Source organism: Onychomys torridus, chromosome 3, assembly GCF_903995425.1.
Source record: "Onychomys torridus chromosome 3, mOncTor1.1, whole genome shotgun sequence".
Taxonomy (NCBI): domain Eukaryota; kingdom Metazoa; phylum Chordata; class Mammalia; order Rodentia; family Cricetidae; genus Onychomys; species Onychomys torridus.
Genome location: NC_050445.1, coordinates 115,658,432 through 115,681,335, shown reverse-complemented (window position 1 = coordinate 115,681,335; position 22,904 = coordinate 115,658,432). Strand labels below are relative to the sequence as shown.

Sequence of the window (22,904 nt, the reverse complement as noted above, 5' to 3'; positions counted from 1 at the left end):
CCCTTTTATTTTATAGGTAAAGAAATAGAGACTCGGGTGGGTTCCCTAAATTGCTTGAGTTGAAATAGCTGACAGGTGACAGTTGGGAATTAAGTCCAAAGTTGTTTCCCTATAAGTACCTACCTAAGGAGGATTGGGTTCTGTGAGAGCGGCCTTCTGGTCACAGAATGGTTGCACACCTTTAGCCACGAGCCTGTCCTTCTAAGCCCAAGCTCACTCTCCTTCCCAGAAGCTATAGTTCACACCCAGGTTCCTGTGCTCTCAGTGACCTGCCCTCCAGCACCGTTCAGCTAAGCACTGAGGGCTGGAGTACTTCCCTTCTGGGTTTTGGAGGCGGGTCCCTTGGAGTCCTGTGCCCATTGACATGGGCAGGCTGGGCCGTTAGACATCTACAGTGATGTGTCTAGGACTCTGCCATTGGGACTGCCCCTGAGAAAGGTAGAAACGGACTGATTCCCAGCCTTCTTCCTTTTAGCAGAGGGTATGTGGGTGAGGGTGGAAGGCCGTTTGTCTTCTGTGAGCTGAGCTGGTTAAGGACACCCAAAGGGCAGGGGCTCCCCGAGGATTGTAGCCTGGGCAACTGGAGCTCAGCATGTGGACCATGCAGCAGGGTCAGCAGGCACTGGTCTGGGAGATGTCATACTTTCCACCCAGATAAACATCCCTTGAGCTTTGAGGGCACTGCCCAGAGCTTCCTCGGAGGCCACAGGCTTCTGAATGAAAGGCCCGATTGAGCAGCAGCTGGAAAGGAAAACAGCAGCCAACACGGGGGAACCTATAAAACCCGGAGTGTTTATTTTCACTCCCAAGCCCTAAACTAAAGTCATTTCTCCCCGGGAACTGACCCTGGGGTAGCTGGCTGTTCAATGCTGTGCCCAGCCACTGGCTGCCGCATCTGAGGAACCTGGTATTTGCAGCTAGAATGCCTGAGGCCAGGCGAGGGTCCAGCTGTGACTGCCTACTGCTAGGAGCATCTTCCAGCTGCTTACCTGCTGTCCAGGGCCATGCAGTCCTCTGTTCCCACCATGTTTCTACTGATAGCCTGCGGATGTGGAGTTTGGAAGAGACACTTGTAGGCTGTTTCTCTTCAGGCGGCCTGAGGACTGTACCTCAGTGGGGCTTGCCCTTGTGCCCACATCTACTCTCTAGACCCATGGAAGGTATCTGTGGTGTCTGCTTGACTTGAGCATGTACAGTAGAGATCAGGCAGAGAATATAAGATGCAGCTAATACTAGTTGACTTCTCTGATATTGGTATGGGCTTTGCTCTGAGCTAAAAGCTGTGACTCCAAAGGACTGAGAAATCACTGTTCCTGGCTCCATCTTGCCTGCTCCTTCAAAGTGGCAGTATCATGCCATCTCCCAACACAGTCCAAGCCTACGTCTCCCTAGTTCTGTGCACACCAATGCTATTGAAAGGTAGAAGCTGTCTTTTTTGTCCCATCCCCACTGAGAACTGCTTCTGTATTGGATGCTGTGGTTCTGCTGACAACAGCCATTCCATATACAGAGGATCTTTGGGAAGTGTTGTCTCACAACATTTCAGGAGCGAAGATATGCCTATTATATAGATTCTTCTTTGGGCCTCACAGGTCAGGTGGTGACTTGGCCAACCCAGTCAAGGAGAGGTGGCTGACAGGCCAGATGTTACATGATTTAGTGACCTATGAGGTGAAGGATCTATTTATGAAGTCCCACATTCCTCTGCTGGTCTGTGGTCCAGTGAAGTTGAAGTGATGTGGTTCTGAGAGGTGTTACGGTTACAGCGGGTCACAGTGGGGTCTGTTCAACCTCAGCTCACCTGTGCTGTAGTGATGCCTAGATTTGGGTGTCACTGGGGACTTCCTGCCCTGGGGCTTCTGATGTCTGGCTGCCGCTTGGCCCTCCCTCTTCTAGTCTAGGCTTTCTATTCAGGTTGGCTCTGATGCTGGGGGTGGGGTGGGGAGACCCAGACATCCACCCATCAAGCATGGGAAGGGGTTTTCCAGACTGCATCGGAGGCTTGTGAAACGCTTCACTTAGAAAGGGTTCCTGGGAAAGAGACTGGGGACCGGATCCCAGCTTTATGATGCACCGCGGCTTGGAGGAGCCGTCTAACCTGCTTCAGCTCCTCAACGCCTTCCCAAGAACTGGGAGCATGAGTTGGGACTCAAGCCAGATTTCCCAGCACCAGTCCGGGGCCCTTTGATATGTGCCCACCATCCCTCCTACTGCAGCGCCCTGGCTCTGGTGCTGTCTACTTCCTGTCACCCAGTCCAGTTGCTTAACCTGTGCATGGCTGGCACTAGGGACACCTTGCTCTTCTTAGCATTTTCTCTCGGATCAGGGTAGGAGAACTTCCTTTGGGAAGTGTTTTGAATGCAACCAGGTGAGACCAGCTCTAAACGTGAATGTTCCCCACTTCCTTGTACCGTTCTGTCTCTTAACTTGGGTCGTGACCATCCTCACCCAGGAGTCGCACTGAAGAGTGGTTGGAGTCTCCTTCATCTCTGCATCCCCAGCACTGAGCTACCCTACCACACAGTAGCCAGTCAGTGCATGAGTACTGAATGAGTGTTACCAGAGCCGCTGGAGTGACGCCTTTACACCTAGAGCCTTTGGCTCATTTGGGTGATGCCCAGGAATGTGAGGAAAACATTACAAACAGTTTTATGTTTTCAGGGCATCCTGCCCGACTGCTTTCTGAAGGGTCACTAAGTAGCTTCCAATCAGAAAGAACACTTTCTTTACCCACTGCTTGCCAACACTGGGTTTGGTAATTTTGAACATTTTCCCCCCTAAATTTTAATTTCATTTATTTTATTTATTTTTTTTTTTAATTTTTATGTTGCTCAGGCTGGTGTGGAACTCACTATGTAGCTAAAGCTGGCCTTGAACTCACAACTCTCCTCCTTTCAGCTCCTGAGTTCTGGGCTTCCAGGCAGCACACTGGCCTTTTTCTTGAGTTTGTAGTAACAGTATTGCTGTGGCATCATTTGACCTTGCATTGCTTTGATTTCTGGGGTACCTTCCACTTGCCTTTCCTATGGGGATGGCATAGAGTACCAGACCGGGAGTCAGGCATCTCTCTTCATTCCCTGTTAAGTATTGTGTTATGCTTCCCACAGGACTTGGCAAGCAGTATTTTTGCCATTTTTCTGTTCTGAATATTTTCTTATTTCTGTTATTTCATTTTGACACCTGAGTTGTCTGAAAACATTTTGGAAGTTCCTAAATTATGTTTCAATTTATCTTTCTGTTGTTGTTGATACTGGCTTAGCTTAGCTTTACTGTGGCCCAGAGGATGAGCCTGTGTGTAAATAATACTCAGGAATGACCTTTATGGCCCAGGAAAAGGTCCATTTTTATGACCTGTTTGTGGAAGCCTGAAGAATATGTGTTCTTCAAATGTGTTTTACAGGCTATACACCCACTTAGGACACGTTGTTGACATGTTATCAAAACTTGAATTCCTTTGTTTTATTTAATTAAAGAAAAAACTACGTGTGTGAGTCTGTGTGTGTGTGTGTGTACACATAAGTTTAGGTGCCTGTGGAGGCCAGAAGAGGGTGTCGATCTCCAGAAGCTGTAATTACAGGTGGTTGTGAGCTATCTGACATGGGTGCTGGGAATTTAGCTTGGATTATAAGAGCAATTTGTGCTCGTTCTCTCTCTCTCTCTCTCTCTCTCTCTCTCTCTCTCTCTCTACACACACACACACACACACACACACACACACACACACACACACGTATAATTTACTGTACACAGTACACAGGGCTACAGCCCTGGCTGGCCTGGAACTTGCTGAGTAGACCAGGTTGGCCTCAAACTCACACTCAACTGCCCCTGCCTCCTGAGGCCTGGGATGAAGACGTGCGGCACTCTACCTGGACTCTCTAGTCTTTAAAAACTCGTCACTCTGACAGTTTTTACTGCTTATTTGATTTTCCCATCTTACTTTGTGTTTCTATCAGCTTTGTCTTTTTATATCTCTCTCCCTTCTTCTCTCCATCCATTCTTTCATCCCTCTGTCCCCTGGTATTGGGGACTGAATTCAGGGCCTTGAGCATGCCAAGCTAGCACTCTGCCAATGAGTTATACCTCCTGAACTCTCTTTTCTAAGACATAAGAATCCACCCTCCCCTCGCTTGCCCTCTCACTTGCCCCTGTCAAGCTGTGTGGTGACTATTGTAGCGTTCTTCTATTTGTTGTTTGGAACAGTCTCTCACTAGGTCACCCAGGTTGGTCCTAGCTTGAGGTCTTTCTGTCACAGCCTCCTGAATCAAGGGATTATAAGTGTGCCATACACCAACCTCATTTAATCTTTTTTTGGTTTTTTTTTTTTGTTTTTTTTTTTTTTTTTTTTTGAGGCAGGGTTTCTCTCTATAGCACTGGCTGTCCTGGAACTCTCTCTGTAGACCAAGCTGACCTCAAAATCAGAGATCTGCCTGCCTCTGCCTCCCGAGTGCTGGGATTAAAGGCGTGCACCACCACCGCCCTGTCTTATTTAATTTTGATGTGCATCTTTGACTTAGCAAAGTCTAGATTAATCCACATCTGCAGCTTCTTCCAGGATATGACTAAGAACCGAATGCTCTCCAAATACTTTCACACGTTTCTGGACATTTCGGTCTCATCTTGTAGGTCACATTTGAGCCTGCTTTTGTTTTTTTAACTAATCAGTTTTCTTTTAGCTATGTTCAAATTTACTATTCTTTTTGTGTAGTAGCCTCCTTCCTTTCCTTTTACTTTTTATTTAAGTAGAATCTGTTGAAATTCTTATGTGGGAATCAGTTTATTTTAGGCTTTTCTGCTTTTTAATCATTTGAAAATAACTTTTATTTCACCCTGTTTTGAGGACTCCAGTTTCACTGAAGTTATTTCTGTCAACGGTGTCTCTCTCTGAAGACTTTCCCGTTTTCACTGGTTTTCAGTGGTTCTCAATTGTCATCTCCTGAAACTATCTAGTTCCTGTTCTTCTGACAGTTCCCTCTGGAGCTCGGAGGAGACACACCGTGGACCATCTCAATCCTCCGTGCCAACTAAATGTGCATGTTATATCTGATACTTTATCTGTGGCTTCTGCATCCACAGATGTAAACAACACAGATTGAAAACATTTGAAAAATGATTGTGCCCATGACAAACACACACAGTCACTCAGTGCAGTTTAATAACTATTTGCATGGCATTTGCTGCACATTGAGTGTTACAAGCAATGTAGAGATAGATCATTGACAGCATGCAGGAGGATGTGTGTAGGTTATATGCAAATTATACATAATCATAGATAAAGGCTTGAACATCTTTAGATTATGATCACCTAGGGGTCCTGCAAAACTGAGGCTTACTCTGTTAATTGCTTCTTTTTAAAAGGATTTATTATATTACTTATTTATGTGCATGTGTGTGTCTGTGTGTATACAAGTGTCCATAGAGACCAGAAGAGAGCATTGGAGTTATAGACAGTTGTGAGCCATCCCATGTGGGTGCTGGGAACCAAAATTTGGTCCTCTGGAAGAACAGCAAGAACTGTTAACTGTGGAGCATCTCTCCAGTCCTGGGAATTATTTTTTTACAAAAAGATTTACGGTCTTTTAAAAATATGTGTATGTGTGTGTGCCTGTGTGTGGGTATGTACATGGCAGTGCAGGTACCCAACGACGCCGGAGGCATTGGATCCCACTGGAATTGGAGTTCTGTATTGTTGTGTGCTGGCAGCTGAACTGGGGTCCTCTCTCTGTAAGAGCGGTTCACACTCCTAAACACCGAGCAGGCTCTCCAGCCCCCACGGTTGTTTGTTTCTTGATGATACACTTAGGCTGATTTCTAAATATTCGTCTTCTATTTATTTAATGTTACTGGTTTGTGATCTGATATTTAACCCAGTTTACTGAGGTTTTCATCTCAAGATTTACATTTTTTTTTTAAAATATTCTTTCTTCTCCAGTCTGTTTAATTTCGATGGTCTCCGTCTGTCTTTTGTTTCTTGGAGGGTCCTTTGGTTCACATGTTATTTCTGACGCTTCTGCTTTCTGTTCTCACGGGTCTGCTTCTGTAGCTGGTTGATCCCCGCTGGCACTGGCTTACGGTGTCTCGTTCCTCGTGTGTTGCACTATTTTTTGATTGTGAACTCATGCTCTTTGGAACTTTATCTGAGAATTCTTTGAGGCCTGGATGGAAGTCACATTCTTCCAGAGAGGATGTGTGTTTACTTTTACCAGAAGCCTGGAGACACTACAAACCCAGATTCACTTAAAACGAAATGTTCAGCCGTGGCTTTTGGGGTTCCATAGTCTATGCATTTGGCTCCTCATTTCTCTGGATTTTTCCTTTCTTGTTTGCTGCTAAAGATTCTCTTTATGCCCTCATCATCTCCAGAGTGAATCAGGATGGTTTTAAAGATGCCTGTTGATGTGACGAGCATGCTAGGGAGATTTCTCTGGTTGTCTAGTTTGCTTTTTAGTTGGAAATCGAAATCTGTTTCAATTTGAAATCTGACAGTCCTGTTTTCCATCAAGCAGGTTCTGTCTCCTCCAGGACCCAGCACTCTGATTTCCTGTCAGTGGCATCTTCTCCAAACGTCCTACAAACATGAACAAAGCTATTTGTTCTGTTTTGGACTCCGCTCTTTGGCTCAGGGAAACAGTTTTCTCAGTTCTCAGATAGTTTCCTTCTTGTGACCCTCAGTGCCATCTTCCCGTCCTTTGCTTAGCCTTACAGAAGGAGGCTCTTGCTCATTGAGCACTGGGAGATGAGGTAGAGTCTGTCCCTGAATGCACAGACCTTTTTAAAGTCAACTCAGATCAGCCAAAGATGGGGACAGTTTAGAGTTGCTAGAGTTTTACTTTGCCAGTTGGGAATCCAACGGAGGGAAAGAAAGCAGGAACTCAGAACCACAGGCACTTACCATGGATTCTTCTGTGAGCTGAAGACTGTGTGTTTACTATGGCAGCAAACATCTCACGAAGTCAGAACCACAGTACTTGCTAATGGACTCCTGTGTAAGAGTTTCCTAAGTAAGGCAGGACTGACCTTTTACATTAGGCCATCTGGGCAGGAACATCACTCTGGGAAACTTCCTACAATGTTGGTTGAGTAGATCCTTCAGTTTATGGCACCCTCTAAGCCTGCTCAAGCTTCCATATGAAAAATTCCAGCATGTATTTGCAGGAAGAACAATGGTTGCCTGGTCCATGAGACCCTGGACATTGGTCTAGCTCATGGCCTCCTTGTAGGCCATACAAGTAGAGAGGCAACTTTTGCTTGGAAATGGGTAAGAAATTTAATGGTAGCTGACCAAGAATGACAGATACATCTATTTCTGAAAGTGGGGGTAGCTTTATTGCTTGGAGTCTTGCTTCTCTGATGATGCTTGTGTAAACACTATCACTAATCAAGGCTGACTTCTTTCCCCATTCTTCTAGGATAGCTCACTTGCTCCTCATTTTCTATCCCCACATTCTTCTCACTAGGAAGCAAGTCTCTATGGGAGGACATTCTTTCCTATTGAGGTGATTTTGCCTCTCCTTGTCTTGACCTAGCACTCATTTAGATCAAGGTCACTTTCTCTAAGAACAGCCTTATTTCCCTCAATTCCAAGTTTGGAGAGAATGACTTATTGTGATTCATGAGTCTCGACAGCAATTTATCCTAGACTTTGAAGTAGATGGTTTTTGACCAAAGCAATCAGTTACGGGGCGTCGCTCACGAGCAAGGAGCACATCCAGAGGCAGTTTGTCTCCAAGCTGCAAGCTATGAGGCTGCACCTCTGAACTTGAGAGTTAACTTTAACCATGTTCAGTGTGTGTGTGTGTGTGTGTGTGTGTGTGTGTGTGTGTGTGCACACATGTGTGTCATATGGAGGCCATAGGTCTATGTCAGACATTTTCTTAACCATTCTCCACCTTCTTTTTTGAGACAGTTTCTCACTGAACCTGAAGCTTGCCTGGCCAGCCAGCAAGCCCCAGAGACCTTTCTGTCTCCACCAGCACTAGGATTACAGGCATGCTGCCACGCCCAGCTTCTTATGTGGGTTCTAGGGGTTGAACTTGGGTCTTTGCGCTTGCAAGACTTTACTGACTGACCCTCTCCCCAGACTCCATATTCACACTTTCACCTTATTCCCGTGTCTATCAGCTGAGCTACTGAGGAAGACAGATGTACGTTTCCTAAGGACGTGTACTGATGGTGTTGGGGATGTTAGACTCACTACAGACATTTGAAAGTTGCTGAATCTCCTGCCATTAAGCAAATCTGTGTTGTGTATGGTGCGGGTGCACGTTGGTCTCTGTGACTCCCACGAGCTCTGATTAGGTGTTTGACGCCTGTCCTCGGCATCATTTGGGTCTTCCTTGTGCCTCATTCTCTCTGAACACATACAAACCGCCCATCAAATGACAAGTGAGGGGATGGGGTGGGGTGGGGGTGAGGGGAGGGAAGTCAGAGCCGCAATCTGTTAGCTATTTGGAGTAATTGGTTATTTGCTGTGTGTGCGGGTTGGGAAGCCCAGCACATACTTTACGGTCTCTCCTGTTACGGGGGCTGGAGTCACCCGCCGATATTGGATCCTGGTTGCTGGAGCCCTTGGCTCGGGGCGCCTTTCCCCTGCTTGGCATTCCTGCGGTCTCCTCGGGGGTGCACCCCTCCTCCCTCGGTGCACACTGCAGGGGGGACAGCCTGGGGTGAAACGTCTGGCAAACTCCAGGCCCCCATCAGGGAGGAGGCAGCCCTAGCTCCTTCCAGCCAGCCCTCCTCCCTTCTGCCTTTGCTGTGCTCCCACCCTCCTCCCCAAGGGGTCTTTCCCCTGGCATGAGGGACCAACTTGCCCTTCCATAGAAAAAGAGTCTTCTCTTTCTTAGAGGGGTATCCACAGCGTTTCCTGACAACCCACTGAAAACCAGTATTTAATGCCTTCTTATCCTCCTTGCGCATGGTCTGCTCCCTAGCCTGGGTTCTAAGGTGCGTGGAAGTTGTGCAGGCTTCTGTGCTGAGCAACTTTGGGGGCTTTGGGTGAGGCTTCATCCCTCACCCTGTGACTTTGACACATCTCTCCAGGAGCTGAGGCACGGGAAATCAGAACCGAGTAACAAGTTCGACAAAGATTTGAGAAGTTAACGTGATTTTTGCGTATGAAAATGCACACAGTAACTAGAAAGTGGGTTGACTTTGGCACAGAGAGAGCTCCCCCCAAATCCCCTTTAAATTGAATTTAAGATAGCTAATATTAGTGTCTGTAGTTTGATGGATGCTTCTGCAGTCCCGGGAAGGCCTTCAAAAATAGTTTTTCTCTTAAGTAGATTGCTGGAACTCTTGTTAAGCAAAACTGTCTCCACAAGCAGAACGAAGGTTAGGTAAGCTCCCGCGTCCCCTGGGCCCTTCTGGAACCACCACAGATTCCAAATTAGAGATGTTGCATTGCTCTCTTCACAGGGCTGAAGACTCATCTGGAATCTTCTTTCTCTCAGCCCACTGAGCAGATTCCATTCTCTCAGGCATTCTGCACGATGCCCTCAGGGTGCAAAGTTGAAGGCCAAGTGCTCAGCTTAGACTGAGTCTGGAAATAGCTAAGAACCCACTTCCCTCAGGCCCCTCACCCATGTGTCCAGAAACCTGGTTTTCCTGAGGCCCTTCATGCATGTGGCCGGAAGCCCAACTTCTCCCAGGTCCCTCACCCATGTGTCCAGAAGCCTGGGTTTCACAAATGCCCCTCACCCATGTGGGTCACTTGTCTCAAAATAAAAATAAGCTAAAGGGTGGGAGGGGAGAGGGTATGTAGCAAGCCTGGGTTCCCTACGGGCCCTTACTTAGGTGTTCAGCAAGTCCAGTTCCCTGTGATCTCATAAGATATGGCCAGAAAGCCTGGGTTCCCCAAAGGCACCCTGCTTGTATGGGCCCCAGTCTATAAGAGGCTGACAGATAATCAGGTCTGATCTTTGATGAAGGTTGTGTGAGTGCATTCACTGGAATGCAATTTAGCACTCAAGCTAAAGACCTTCCTTCTCTTACCCTCTGCTGATCCAGCTTGAAGGCAGGATGCATGGCATAGGGACCCTTCTACAGACAAGGAGGCTAGTATCTAGGGAGTATCACCAAGAGGCTGGAAATGATTGACATTTGCTGTAATTGCATAGAGTTCTTCTGAGTCATTGGTAGCGAGATTTGCGGTTTTGAAGGTATCGAGTGGTTTAGTGTGCACAGGGTGAGGTAGGCTTGAAGTCATATCTGGACTGTTTCAGCCTGAGGACGTATATGTTGCATGTGTGTTTGTACTTGTGTGTCAGGAGCAAATTGTTCTCAGTTTTTTAGACCTCAGGAAATTGACATTCTGTCAATTGAGCTATGAAGATGTCACACCTGAGTTAGCAAAACTGAGTATCAACACTGAGGGTGTTGACATTGTCAACAGGAATAGTTACCATGGTAACCAACACCAGGCTCAGAATATTTCTTAGACATCAGCACAGAGCCTCATAATACCCTGTTGTCTGACTGACTGAAAATCATTTAAGAGAGGAATAGCTTTCTGTGTAGACTTAGATCTTCATTTAATTTCATAAACAGCAACCCATTGCTTCACTTAGAAGAGGGTATGTGCTTCTCTATAGTGACCTTCAGCTTAACTTTATAACCTTGAGGATAAATGAGCTTGGCCAGCAGCTCTTCTCTTTGATTCAACTGGATGTTCTGGGAAGAGAAGCTCTGTCCATGAGCTGTAGCAAGAAGCATAGGCCTGTCACCCCAGCCACTTGGGAGATTGAGATATCAGGATTCATACTTTCAGACTAGCCTAGGCAACTTAGTGAGGCCCTGTTTCAAAATACGAATATGCTAAAGGGGGTGTGTAATTCAGTAGTAGAGCACTTGCTTAGCATGTGCAAGGCTCTGGGTTCCATACCGTGTGTGTGTGTGTGTGTGTGTGTGTGTGTGTGTGTGTCTGCCTTTGACACCCCAGTTTCCACTCCTGACCTCACAAAAAGAGAATTTTCACCACCAGTCTTTCCTTCCACGGTCTTGAGAGGCATGAGGCACTGGGGTGACGTTTGGACCACATTATGCCGACTCAGGTCTTGGAGGTCAGTGTGTCTGTTAGACTGACTGTCTTTGTTGCCTGGCTTTGTTTGCTCAACCACTGAAGTTTCGCTGTCAGCTGGAATCCAAGAAGCTTCAGTCCATGACTTGATCAAAATGACTTTGCAGAATGGTGGAAAGATGAATGGCCTTGAACCTTGGGCATGGGACGACACAGTGGCAATGTGTTTCTGGTTCAACCGATTTCTGGTTCACGCTTCAGGTAACACTTTAGTGACCAGTCTTTCAGTTTCTTCTCCCTCTTTGCCATGGTCCAAGATTGATGCTTATCGATTGCCAGATGAGATCAAGGACACACTTGGCATTAGAGGCCACAGGACCAGTTTTGTGGGGGGGTGGAGACTCAGCTGCTGGACACACCTGGCTAAGGTGCACCTGGAAGGTTCACCTCAAGCCTGTGCTGACTTTTTCTGGAACTTCCTTGGCAGGTGAAATGGGCTTGAGATAACTCCCCCAGAAGCCAGGCTGGGGTAATGGCAGGAATGTTATTTTCAAGCCATATCCATGAGTGTGTTAAAAATATCACTTTATTTTCTGTAAGTCAACTTAATCTCCCTTTTGAGCTCTCATTTTTTCCTAATGGCAGAAAATCCCTGGTAATCTTAGGCATTTTAGGTTTAAACTTAGTCACTTTGGGCTTACTTTTCCCCTCCACACCCCAGAGTGGGGGGTGGTGGCTAAATTCTGGTTTGGCCTTTCTTGGTGTTATTTCTCTAGGGAGGGTGGCCTGGTTCCTGGTACCAGTCCACCCTGGCGTCTCTGGGCTCTGACTTGGGGACACATGGATCAGATTGCACTTTCTGACATCTTTTCTTTGTCCCACATCTTCCGGTCCTTTGTCCAGTCTTCTCTCCTGCTCTTTCCTCTTCCTTCCCATTGCCCCTCCCTCCTCTCCTAACCTGCAGGCTTAGCTGTAGAGTGTGGAACACTACTTTCCCATGCCACTCTGAGGTCTATGGGAAGTGCCAAGGACTTTCTTTTACTATATCTGTGCAGCTTCCTGACCAGTGCCATGGCACAGGTCCTCTGGAGACTGGCTAGCTGTATACCGAATCCTGTGGTTCATGGATGATGAATCTGGGGCAGCGTTAGGATGGCTTGCCTGAAACCACCACACCTCTTTGGTTCTTGCTTTTGTGGCCCCTGAATGTCTATCTTCTTATTCTCTGATGGAGAAGAATTGGCTGGGCAAAATGGTTTTCTTAAGCCTGTTATTCCAACTATTTTTTGAGATAGGTCTCATAGATCCCAGGCTGGCCTCAGACTCACTATGGGACTGAGGATAATCTTGAACTCCTGATCCTCATTCCTTTACCTTCCAGCTGCTGGGATTACAGGTGTGCATCACCATACTGGTTTGTGCAGGGCTGGGGATCAAACCTAAAACTTCATGCAGACTAGGCAAATAATCAACTGAGCCACATCCTCAGTCCCTTAAATACATAATTTTTTAAAAAAGATTTATTTATTTATTTATTATGTATACAGTGAGAGTTCAGCCTGCAGACCAGAAGAGGGCACCAGACCTTTCATTGGAGATGGTTGTGAGCCACCATGTGGTTGCTGGGAATTGAACTCAGGACCTCTGGAAGAATAGCCAGTGCTCTTAACCTCTGAGCCACCTTTCCAGCCCTTAAATACATAATTTGATGACACATTATCTGTTCTTGGTATTTGAAACCAAAGACTGTCACTTGTTTCCCCTCCTCCAATGTCTAGGAACTCATATACTCATCAAATATCTCATGAGATGCAGGCTAGTACCAGGAACTGATCTAAGAACTGACACTGGTCATGTGATCAAAGGTGTGGGACCCTGCCCTCATGGGAAGACACTCAACAATAAAGACCTAAATGAGGTCTAGCTAATGTCTGGTGGGGGTTACTGCTGTATAGACAAAGCAAGTTTGAGGAGGGTAGAAATTGCTGGGAAGGAAGCTGTAGTTTGAAACATAGAGAACAGGAGAGAAAGGTTGCGAGTGCATTGGAGGCAGGCTTGTGGGGAAGGAAGTGGTCATGGATCCATGTTGTAGAGCACAGTCCTTTGAGCAAATTGGATGCCGTCTTCATCAGATCCGCTGTGCCTGCCTACAAGAGGCCATCAGGAATGGAGCTGTTGACTGTTGGCATTTCCTCATTGAAGAGGGGTTGGGAGGGTCAATGGACCTTCACCTGAGAGTCTGCTCCTCTCCATTAGGATGCAATTCTGCCCTAATTCTCAAGTTCCTTGGGGGTCTTGGGAGGTGCTAGAGTATAGAGTCTGCTGAAGGTTAGTTGAAGGGTCATTACCTACGTGGCTATGAGGAAGCCATCATCTATGCTGAGTGAAGACTTTCCAGTGAAGCTGCTTTGGAGGTCACCCATGCGTCTCTTACCCAAGCTCTTTAAGTAATCTCAGGAAACTCGCTGGTTCCTCAGGGTGAACTTTGGTGGAAACATACTTTGGTTTGTAATTGGGATCTTATGAAGAGGTGATGGGCATTGATGATTCCTCTCCTCAGGATGATAGAGGCCCTTCAAGAGAGCACTAGACAAACTTGGGATCAGTATGGCTGGAAGAGGGTGAGCTGGGAGAACTGCAGGCTCTGACCTCTGAGTCATATGAGGTTCTTGTAAAGGCTTTAGCTTATCCCCAGTCATCAGGTGATAAGACATCAGAAGGCTTTGTATACAGACAGCCAGGATCCACTTACCGATTACAGGGCTGTGATGGTGTGAGTGGATTTAGAGACAGGGCAGCAAGAGAGAGATGGGAGGCCAGTTGAGACCAATATCAGGGGACAGGGCTTGACCAGAGCAGCAGCGACGGGTGGGGTTGGGGAATGGCAGATTCAGAACGTGCTCTGGAGCTGAGATTGAGAGTGACTGAGGGTTGCATGTGGGGATGAGGAAGCAGAGTCTAAAGCTGGTCTGAGCATCTGGAAGGAGGGGCTGCCAGCTCATTTATGGGAGGAAGGCTATAGGAGGAGCCAGTGGCCTGCTGATAACTGGACCTGACAGGGCATTAAAGAGGCTTATAAAGCATACAGTGGCAGACATACACCAGGCAGCTGGAATTTGGAGGAGTCATTTAGGCTCTCTACCATGAGACAAATCAGTGTCTACTTTATTTAAAAAGTAGGACTGGAGAGGAATTCCAAGAGAGGGTGCCTATAGAAGATAGGCGGGTTGGATAACTGATTTGGACATACTCAGTGTACCTCAGAGTTTGTAATGAGCATCAGCAGTGAAGGCTGAGAGATGTGGCAGTGAGATGGACAGGCAAGGGGACATGCATCAGGGACAGAGGAGCTGCCGCTGGGTACTACTCCACTAGACTTTTGGAGGCATGAGTCACTAGTGGTCATACAAGTATGTTTGGGTAGATCAGAGAGAATGACAGGACAAGAACCATAGACAAAGCTGGAGGTGGAGCTCAGTGAGTAGAGCACTAGCCCAGCATACACAGAACCCTGGGTTCCATTCCAAGCTCTGTATAAGCCAGGCTTGATGGTATACATCTGTAATCACACAGCACTTGGAAGGTAGAGGCAGGAAGTTCAGGAGTTCCAGGTTATCTTCTGCTATATAGCAAGTGCAAGGCCAGTCTGCTAGCCGTAGGACTTTGCCTCAAAGCAACAGCAATAGCAACAAAAGATGTTCTTGTTAGGCAAAAGCATCCCAGCACTGGGGAGGCAGAGGCAGTTGGATATCTGTGAGTTTGGGATCAGCCTGTTCTATATAGCAAGTTTCAGGACAGCCAGGGCTACTTTGAGAGGTCCTATCTCAAATGAAACAAACAAATGAACAAAAAGTTGTTCTTAAGAAATCTGAGTATAGCTGCTGGTGGTGGCGGCGGCGGTGCACACCTTTAATCCCAGCACTCAGGAAGTGAACTCACTCTGTGAGTTCGAGGCCAGCCTGGGCTACAAAGTGAGTTCCAGGAAAGGCACAAAGCTACACTAAGATCCACTTGTCTCTGCCTCCCAAGAGCTGAAATTAAAGGTGTGCACCTTCACCGCCCGGCTACCTACTTCTTTAGTGTGAGCATCTAAGCTTGTGCTTGGTCAGTTGTCCTTTTTTCTGACAGTTTTGTTGAGATGTCTGTGTCAGCAAAGCCCTTATTTAAAGTGTGCAGTTTGGCAGATGTCCCCCTTGGGTATTAAAAGAGTTGTGCAGTCATCCCCACCATCCAGTTTAGAAGATTTTCCTTGCTGCAGGAAAGAGCACCTATCCCCCTGTGCCTCCAACCATCTCTACTTTGCTCTTGGTCTCCTTTCATATAAATGTAACTATGCAATATGTGTTCTTTTGTGATTGACTTCTTTGCTTATTGTGATGTTTTCGGGGTTCATCCAGGCTGTAGCATGTTGCCAAACATTGTCCTGATAATATTCTTCAGAAGACCCAGGTGGGTCATGCCCACCTGGTAGCCATTCTGAAAAAGGTTGCACTGAACTTCCAAGTACATGATTTTGGATCATTCCCATTTCTCTAGGATGTGTGTCAAGAGCAGAATGTGGGTCACATGGAACACACTGCTTGCCACTTTTCAGAATGGTCAGGGTGTTCCACAGTGTCCACCATGTTTTATATTCTCACTGGCTTCTCCCTGCCCCCTCCCCCATAGATGAATTTCTAATTGGTCTTATTAAATAAAAGACATGGAGCCAAATATAGGGGTGAAAGCTTTAGAGATCAGGGAAATAAGAAAAGCTTACCTTACCAACCTTACCTCACCAACTCTGCAGTTTCCAAATGCGGGCTACTTCCTGTCTACCCATGCGTTTATATGCCTTGCTTTTCTGCCTTCTCGTTGGCTCTAGCCCAGCTACCTTGCTTCGTTATCACTGTCTGTCTGTACAGACCTCCAGGTCTCTGTGGTTGGTCCTGGGATTAAAGGCCTGTATCACCACACTTGGCTCTGTTCCCTAGTATGGCCTTGAACACACAGAGACCCTGCCTGCTAAGTGATTAGATTAAGGGCGTGTGCTACCTGACTTTGTTTACTTAAAATGGCTGACCTTTCCCCCTTGATCTCCAGGTAAGCTTTATTTATCAAAGCACAAATAAAGTATCACCACAAATAAAGTATCACCACACCCCCAGCTAACGCTGTGATCCCTGCCTTTCTGAGGACAGCCACCCTAGTGTGCTCTGTTTCTCCTTGTGGTTTGGTTTGCATTTCTTGGATGACAAGGTGGGCAGTGACCATGTTTTTATTTCTTTTAAACTTTTTTTTTTAGTTTTTCGAGACAGGGTTTCTCTGTGTAGCTTTGTGCCTTTCCTGGATTTCCCTCGGTAGACCAGGCTGGCCTTGAACTCACAAAGATCTGCCTGCCTCTGCCTCCCGAGTGCTGGGATTAAAGGCGGCCGCCGCCGCCGCCGCCGCCGCCGCCGCCGCCGCCACCACCACCACCACCACCACCACCACCACCACCACCACCAGGCATGTTTTTATTTCTTATTGGCTGCTATGTATCTTCCCTGGTGCAATGTGATCTTAAGGCCATTGTACACTTTCAAAGATTTATTTTGTCTCATTTATGTATCTCTGTGTGAGTTTATGTGCACCACGTACATACAGGAATCCTTGGAGATCAGGAGAGGGTGCCAGATTCATTCCTGGAACTGGAGTTACAGGTGGTTCTGAGGGACCATGTGAGTGCTGGGGTTTGAACCTGGGTCCTCTGCAATTACAGAGCTGTATGAGTTCTCTATGCTTTCTAGATGCAGTTTCTGATCAGATGTGTGATTTATAAATATTCCCCTCCGTCCTTCCAACTGTTCTCTTCCCAGTCTTGGTAGCGTCTTTGGAAGCACACTACTGGTTTTTTTGTTTTTAACCTAAATTAAAAACAGTGGGTTTTTTGGGGGGGAGGGGGCAGTGAGATGATTCAATGGTTAAAGAATTTGCTGCACACTCTTGGGGAACTGAGTTTGGTTCCTATAACCCATGTATATAGACGTGCAAGGAGAGAACCAACTCAACAACATTATCTTGAGACCTATTGCATGCTTCCCTCTTCCCCCCACAAACACACACACTAATAAACAAACATTTAAAACGCAAAACAAGCTAGTTTTAAATAATACTTCTACTTAATGAAAAATCATAATTATTTGTGTGGTTCCTAAAAGCACATAACAAATAAAAATAATTATAGTCTGTTCATTCAGAGGCAGTCACTATGAATATTTTATGTTTACTCTTTATACTAAAACATTCATGTTTTATCATATTATTTTTAAAAGGTATTTATTTTTATTTTATGTGTTTGCCTGTATGTATGCATGTACACCACATTTGCAGTGCCTGAGGAGGCCAGAAGAGGAAGTTGGATGCCCTGGAACTAGAGTTACAAATAGTTGTAAGCTAGGAAAAGCCTGGCTCATTTCCAGGAGTGGTTGCCACTCTTAACCTCTGAACCAGCTCTCCAGCCCCTCAAACTTCTTTTTTTCCTCTTGAGTCAGGGTCCCATGTAGCCCAGGTTGGCATCACACTGGTGGAAATGCTCCTGCCTTAGCCTCTAGGGATGATCGGTGTGCACCAGCTTCCCTGGCCCGTGGTTCTTGGCCATCTCTGGCGAGCCAGTCCCATGTTCAAACATGACCTAGCTGGATCTCACCAGGTCTGTTCATTTGGAATTTTTATCTCTGAATTCGGGAGTGAGGGTTATTCATATCCCCGCCCCCCTGTGTTTCTTTGTCAGGCTTTGTTTCCTAAACTGAATGAGAAAATTTTTCATCTTTTTTTTTTCTTTTGTGCTGTGCACCAAAGAATAATGTATTCCTTAAAGACTTGTAGAACTTTCTTCCAAACAAAAAGTCTCCTGGCTTGATGGTTCCCTTGGCAGGTATTTTTGGGAATTGCTTTCCCTTTCAAGGCCAGCAATCTCTTCTTGTTTTCTATTACTTTTGCATTGATATTGGCATTCATATTTTTCTAGAAAATCTCCTAGTCCATCTGGATTTTCCAGGATTTTGTCATGGATTTAGGCCTATTTCATTCTTCCCCATAGTGTCGTTTTATTTCATCTTTCTGTCGTCAGTGTGTCTACTCTTTGAAATTAGTTTGATATTTATCTCTTTTTTAGGGTGTTAATTATCAATTGCAATATTTCCCTTTCTGATATGTTTATTTCCTTACAGTTTTACTTTAGATTTACATTTTATGTGTTACTTACTTTTTTTGCTTTATCTGTTTTCATAAATTATCGGGTTATTTCTTTTCATTTTTTTCTGTATAAAAGTGAGAACATTTCAGATTGAGTTTTCCTGTGCCTATGGGTGTCTTGAATCTAGTTCTGGTTTTCTCTGACTCAGTGGGGTTATAAGAACATGTCTTTAACTGTCTAACAGCCTGTGATTTTCATTTTATTGTTTCTTATTAATTTTAAACTTTATTGATTGGTCAGAGAGGTGATCACTATGAGTTTATTTCTTAGTTTTTATTGAGATTTACCTTTGGCTCTTTTCCCCCTAAGTGCTCCAAGGGTGCCAGAAACACAGGTACACTTCCTGTTTTCAGTTTTCAAGAAGCCTTCTATTTGGGTGTCATTGTTGATGGTATTATTCCCTTCTGTCTCCTAGCCCCCTCCCCCACAGTGTGTATGTATGTTTAAAGACAGAGAGGTGTATAATATCTGTCCACAATTCTTGTGTTTCTGTCTTTTCTTTGTGTAAAGTATGCTGGTTGGCTGCCTGTCTTGCCTGACTTAACAAGTCAAAATCTTAAATACCTGGGCTGGGAAAGGAAAGAAACGTTAGGAAGAGCCAAACAGCTAAACAGTTCTAACCACTCCCAACTAAGTCTGTGTGCTTGTCTCTGTGTTCCTGTACGTCCTATGTGTTTTCTGTGCGAGTACGTGGATGATTCTGCACATTCACCTCCCTTGGATGTGACTGTAAATATCGTCTCGTGTGTGCTGGTCTCCGAGTGTGTGCAGTGAGCGTCTGCCCTCCAGCAGTCTTTGCATTGCTTTAACCATCTGAACCTGTTTTTTTCTTTTGTGGCTGCAGAAGTTCCTCCTGGTAAGTGACAGCCTCATGCTGACACAAATTCTCTGCTGTTTGGGCGTCTCATAGTGCTAGGACTACATTTCTAGAATGGATAGGAACTCTGGGCACCTCTGGTACCCTCACTGCCTGCTTAGATTCCTTGACCTGGCTCACTCAAAAGCGGGAACTCCAAGGGTTTGGCTTAGAGGAGGCTTAAACACGCTTATGTTTATGACAGATACTCAGTTCACTATGTAGGCTGATGCAGCGTCTAGGAGATGTCCTACTCAGCCTTCGGTCATCGATTCAGCGTGTTATCTGTAGACATCTTGCTCTTAGCCTTCTCAGTGATATGGAGAGGCCTCAGCCCAAGGGCCATGCCCTGAGTAGGTTTCTAGGGCAAACTCTTCAGGGAGCTTGCTGCTTCTCAAAGGGAGAGGCACATTCTGGGACACAGCTGGGGAAGGGCTGAGGCAGGAGCTGAGCTGGAAGGTGTGGAGGGAGGTTTGTAGGGCAGGCAGTGGGTCCCTTCCAGTGACTATGACTGATGAAGGACAGAAAGGACAGACTGAGTTGTCATAGCTTATGTCTACTCTCCTAGCTGCCTACACGTAACAGCATCTTTTAAATAAAAGTCAGTTAACAAATGCTTGCTGATCTTTAGGGCTCTACCTTGATTCCACTTTGAGAAGTCTACATTCTGGTTCGCCAGTTCAGAAAGCAGAGGGGTGGCTGGGTCCTTGAGCTTTCCGGGGCTCTACCTTACCATACTTTCAGGCAATGAATTCTTGACATCCTCCCTGCAGAGAACTCTGCTTACTCCTTGGACCTTAGCCAATTTATCCCTGGGATGCTATGTGCTACTGTGGTAAATCCTGCTTCACAGAAAGACAAGAAAGGCCTGAGTGCCTGATGGGAACACAGGAACGGGGATGGAGCCAGGCCTGAGCCTCAGTTGCTCAGCAACATTCAGGTGTTGCAGGCTTCCCTAGTCTGCATGGCTTTTGCCCCAAAAAGGCAGAGTTTCTGGCTCCCTGTTTTCTATGCCCTCCTAATCACTTGCAGGCAAGCCTTGGGATCCAGGTCAGCCTGAAGTCGTAAGAGGAAAATTACCCTCCAGAAGGCCTTGATGGGCAGATGGTCTCCTAAACCCTCTCCTCCTTCCTCTTTGCTCAGGAGGAAGAGTTCATTGACTGGTGGAGCAAGTTCTTTGCCTCTGTCGGTGAGAGGGAAAAGTGTGGTTCCTACCTGGAGAAGGATTTTGACACACTGAAGGTGAGACCGCTCTCCAGAATGTGTCCCCCGGTCTTGTAGCAGTTGGTTGGTTCAGGGATGAACAGTGGGGGGTTACAGTGGAAGACCAGAGGTGTTCTCATGAGTCTGAGTCTGATGGAAGGTCGCCCAACTTCAGAGCGTAGATTTGGAACAAGAGCTCCCCGTGGACAAGGGTGAGAGAGAAAGTGTTGGTGGGAGAGTGTTGACAACCCTCAAGTGATGGCTGTGGGGTGAGCTCTCTGGAGTGTTGGCCAGCATCTGTGGGGTTCTGGGTTTAATCCCTGGGAGCAAGGGATGGAACCGACCAGAAAGATGGCTCAGGGATAAAAGTGCTTTCCAGCAAGGCTGACAATCCAAGCTTGATCCCCTGAACCTACATGGTAGAAGTCTATGTGCGTGCCATGGCATGAGTATGCGAGTGTGTGCATATGCACTAAGTAAGTAAGTAAGTAAATATGAAACTACTGAGAAGGAAGAAAATGTTGAAGCTTTTATAGGTGAATGATGTTTAGGATTTACTTTTAAATTCCTCTTTAACTCTCTCTCCTTAAAGAAAAAAAGGAAAGTAAGGGCGACTCTTCCACAGATATTAAAAGTAAAAAGTTATTAAAATTGTGAAATCCGATTGAGAATATAACTCTGACCCCCCCAATATTTGACCCCTACAAGAGGCACGGATGTTATCTAGCAAATATAATTAAGATGCTAAGTGTTGTTTCTGTGAATAATAACAGAGATGTGTCCCCCAATTTCTGGTATTTTGAGGAAATTCTACAAATACATTTTCTCAAGGTAGACTAGTTTTTAGAAAGATAACCAAAGATGACTCAAAACTTGTTCTCCAAGGTGTTTTGTGGTTTCCACTGTCAGGTGGCCAACTGCATCCAAATGCCAGATACAATGTATGATTTTTAAGGTTAAGTATGCCTTAAATATGGCACGGGGCCCCTGAAAATGATTTCTTATTTATCTGAGATGAGTATAATCAGATGACCTATGTTGTTTCTTCTGGACTCTAAATGATGGCTTGTACTCCACAGCCTCATCACAGTTAGGAGAGCAAGCACAGGACTCAGGCTAGGAGATGGGGCACTGTCAACGGCTGGACTAGGGAAAGTTTCAGCAAGTTGGAATGGTGCAGGCTGGGTCCTCTGCCTCTGAAAGTCCTGGGTGAGGACTCTGCAGGGGGCAGTTTAACAAAGCCTCGGTATCCCTCAGATCCACTGGACTCTGTCTGGTGTGCTGTACCTAGAGTCCTGGATGTCCTGCCATGACGCTGCAGGCGCCCAGCAGCACCTCAGGCAGCAAGTACTTCTGGCTTTGTGGCTGGGTGTGTGAAGCTGGGCAGACAGACAGAACTGTTTGCGTCCCGGGAAGAAGGTTTGGCCAGTTAGGTCTGGAGTATGGTGCTATGGCCTTGCCAAGAACTGTGACAAGGCAGGCAAGAGTGAGGGTTGCTGCCAGGGTGGCCCGAGGCCCTAGCCCCTCGCTCCTCAGGAGGATGCTGGATGCGGAGCTGGCACTCGGCCTCTGGCTTGACCTCTCCAAGGAGGTCTCCAACAGCAGCCAAGTGAACAGAGGCTCTCCAGAACAAAGGCATCCAAACTATTTCTGGGGAAAACTAGACCTGGAAGGAATGCTGGTTCTTTAATATCAGTAAATGGAAGATGACCACCATTACCAACAAAACCAGCTTATAGTATAGTAGAGAGATGAATACAGAGGGGAAAAACACTTTGGCAATCACTAGCAAAGGGGGTAAAAGCTCATGGTCTAAATAGGAAAGTAAGGAAATTATTTCTAACAACAGTGCATTAAAATCAGAAATCAGAAAAAATGCAGGAACAGTGAAGAACATATTAACTTTCCTAATAAACAAGAATGGATCAAACTCTCCTGCTAAGTGATAAGGACTTCTGTACTGCATTGAAAGTCAAAAATTTGCCAGGTGGTGGTGGCACACGCCTTTAATCCCAGCACTGGGGAGGCAGAGGCAGGTGGATCTCTGTGAGTTCAAGGCCAGCCTGGTCTATAGAGTGAGTTCCAGGAGAGCTAGGATTGTTACACAGAGAAACCCTGTCTCGGGAATAAAAAAAGTCAAAATTCATTTCACTCTCCTTAAAAGACACTTTAAAAAATAGAATGGCTTGGGGAGAAAAAGCATTTCAGGAGGCATTATTTCTATACTGTCTTGGGAGATATAATCAGGATAAGTGTAAAGAAAGAGGAATCAGGTAGAATTTAAAGTAAAAAACAAAGAACAAAACAGCGGTTTTTCTTTCTTTGATAAAAGATGTACTTCCCAAATAAAGACTCTCAGACCTTTGAAATACTTAGAGCAAAACTAGTTAGGAATATATAAATGTGTATCTTAAAAAGTAGCATCTCAAAATAGCAGGAGATTGAAGTTAAAGAGGAAATTTTAATATACTACCTCTTTGACCAAACAGACAGTAAATAATAGTAAATAAAAGAACCAAACTACAAACTAAGGCTTTCTTTAAGCCACAGCTAGTTACATTGCAGCTTAATAAAATGCTAAATTTGTAGCCTTGAAACAGGCAACAAAAATAATT

At 45.8% G+C, this 22,904-nt stretch overlaps 1 protein-coding gene across 1 annotated transcript in view; it reads left to right on the top strand.

Annotated features, from left to right (window-relative positions):
• Window positions 1-22,904, top strand: part of Dysf (dysferlin) — a 189,173-nt gene that overhangs the window by 134,532 nt on the left and 31,737 nt on the right. The window contains exons 34-36 of the mRNA XM_036181918.1: window positions 18,512-18,564; window positions 19,075-19,086; window positions 20,230-20,328. Of these exons, the coding sequence (XP_036037811.1) occupies window positions 18,512-18,564; window positions 19,075-19,086; window positions 20,230-20,328 (164 nt within the window). The remainder of the gene's footprint in view (window positions 1-18,511; window positions 18,565-19,074; window positions 19,087-20,229; window positions 20,329-22,904) is intronic.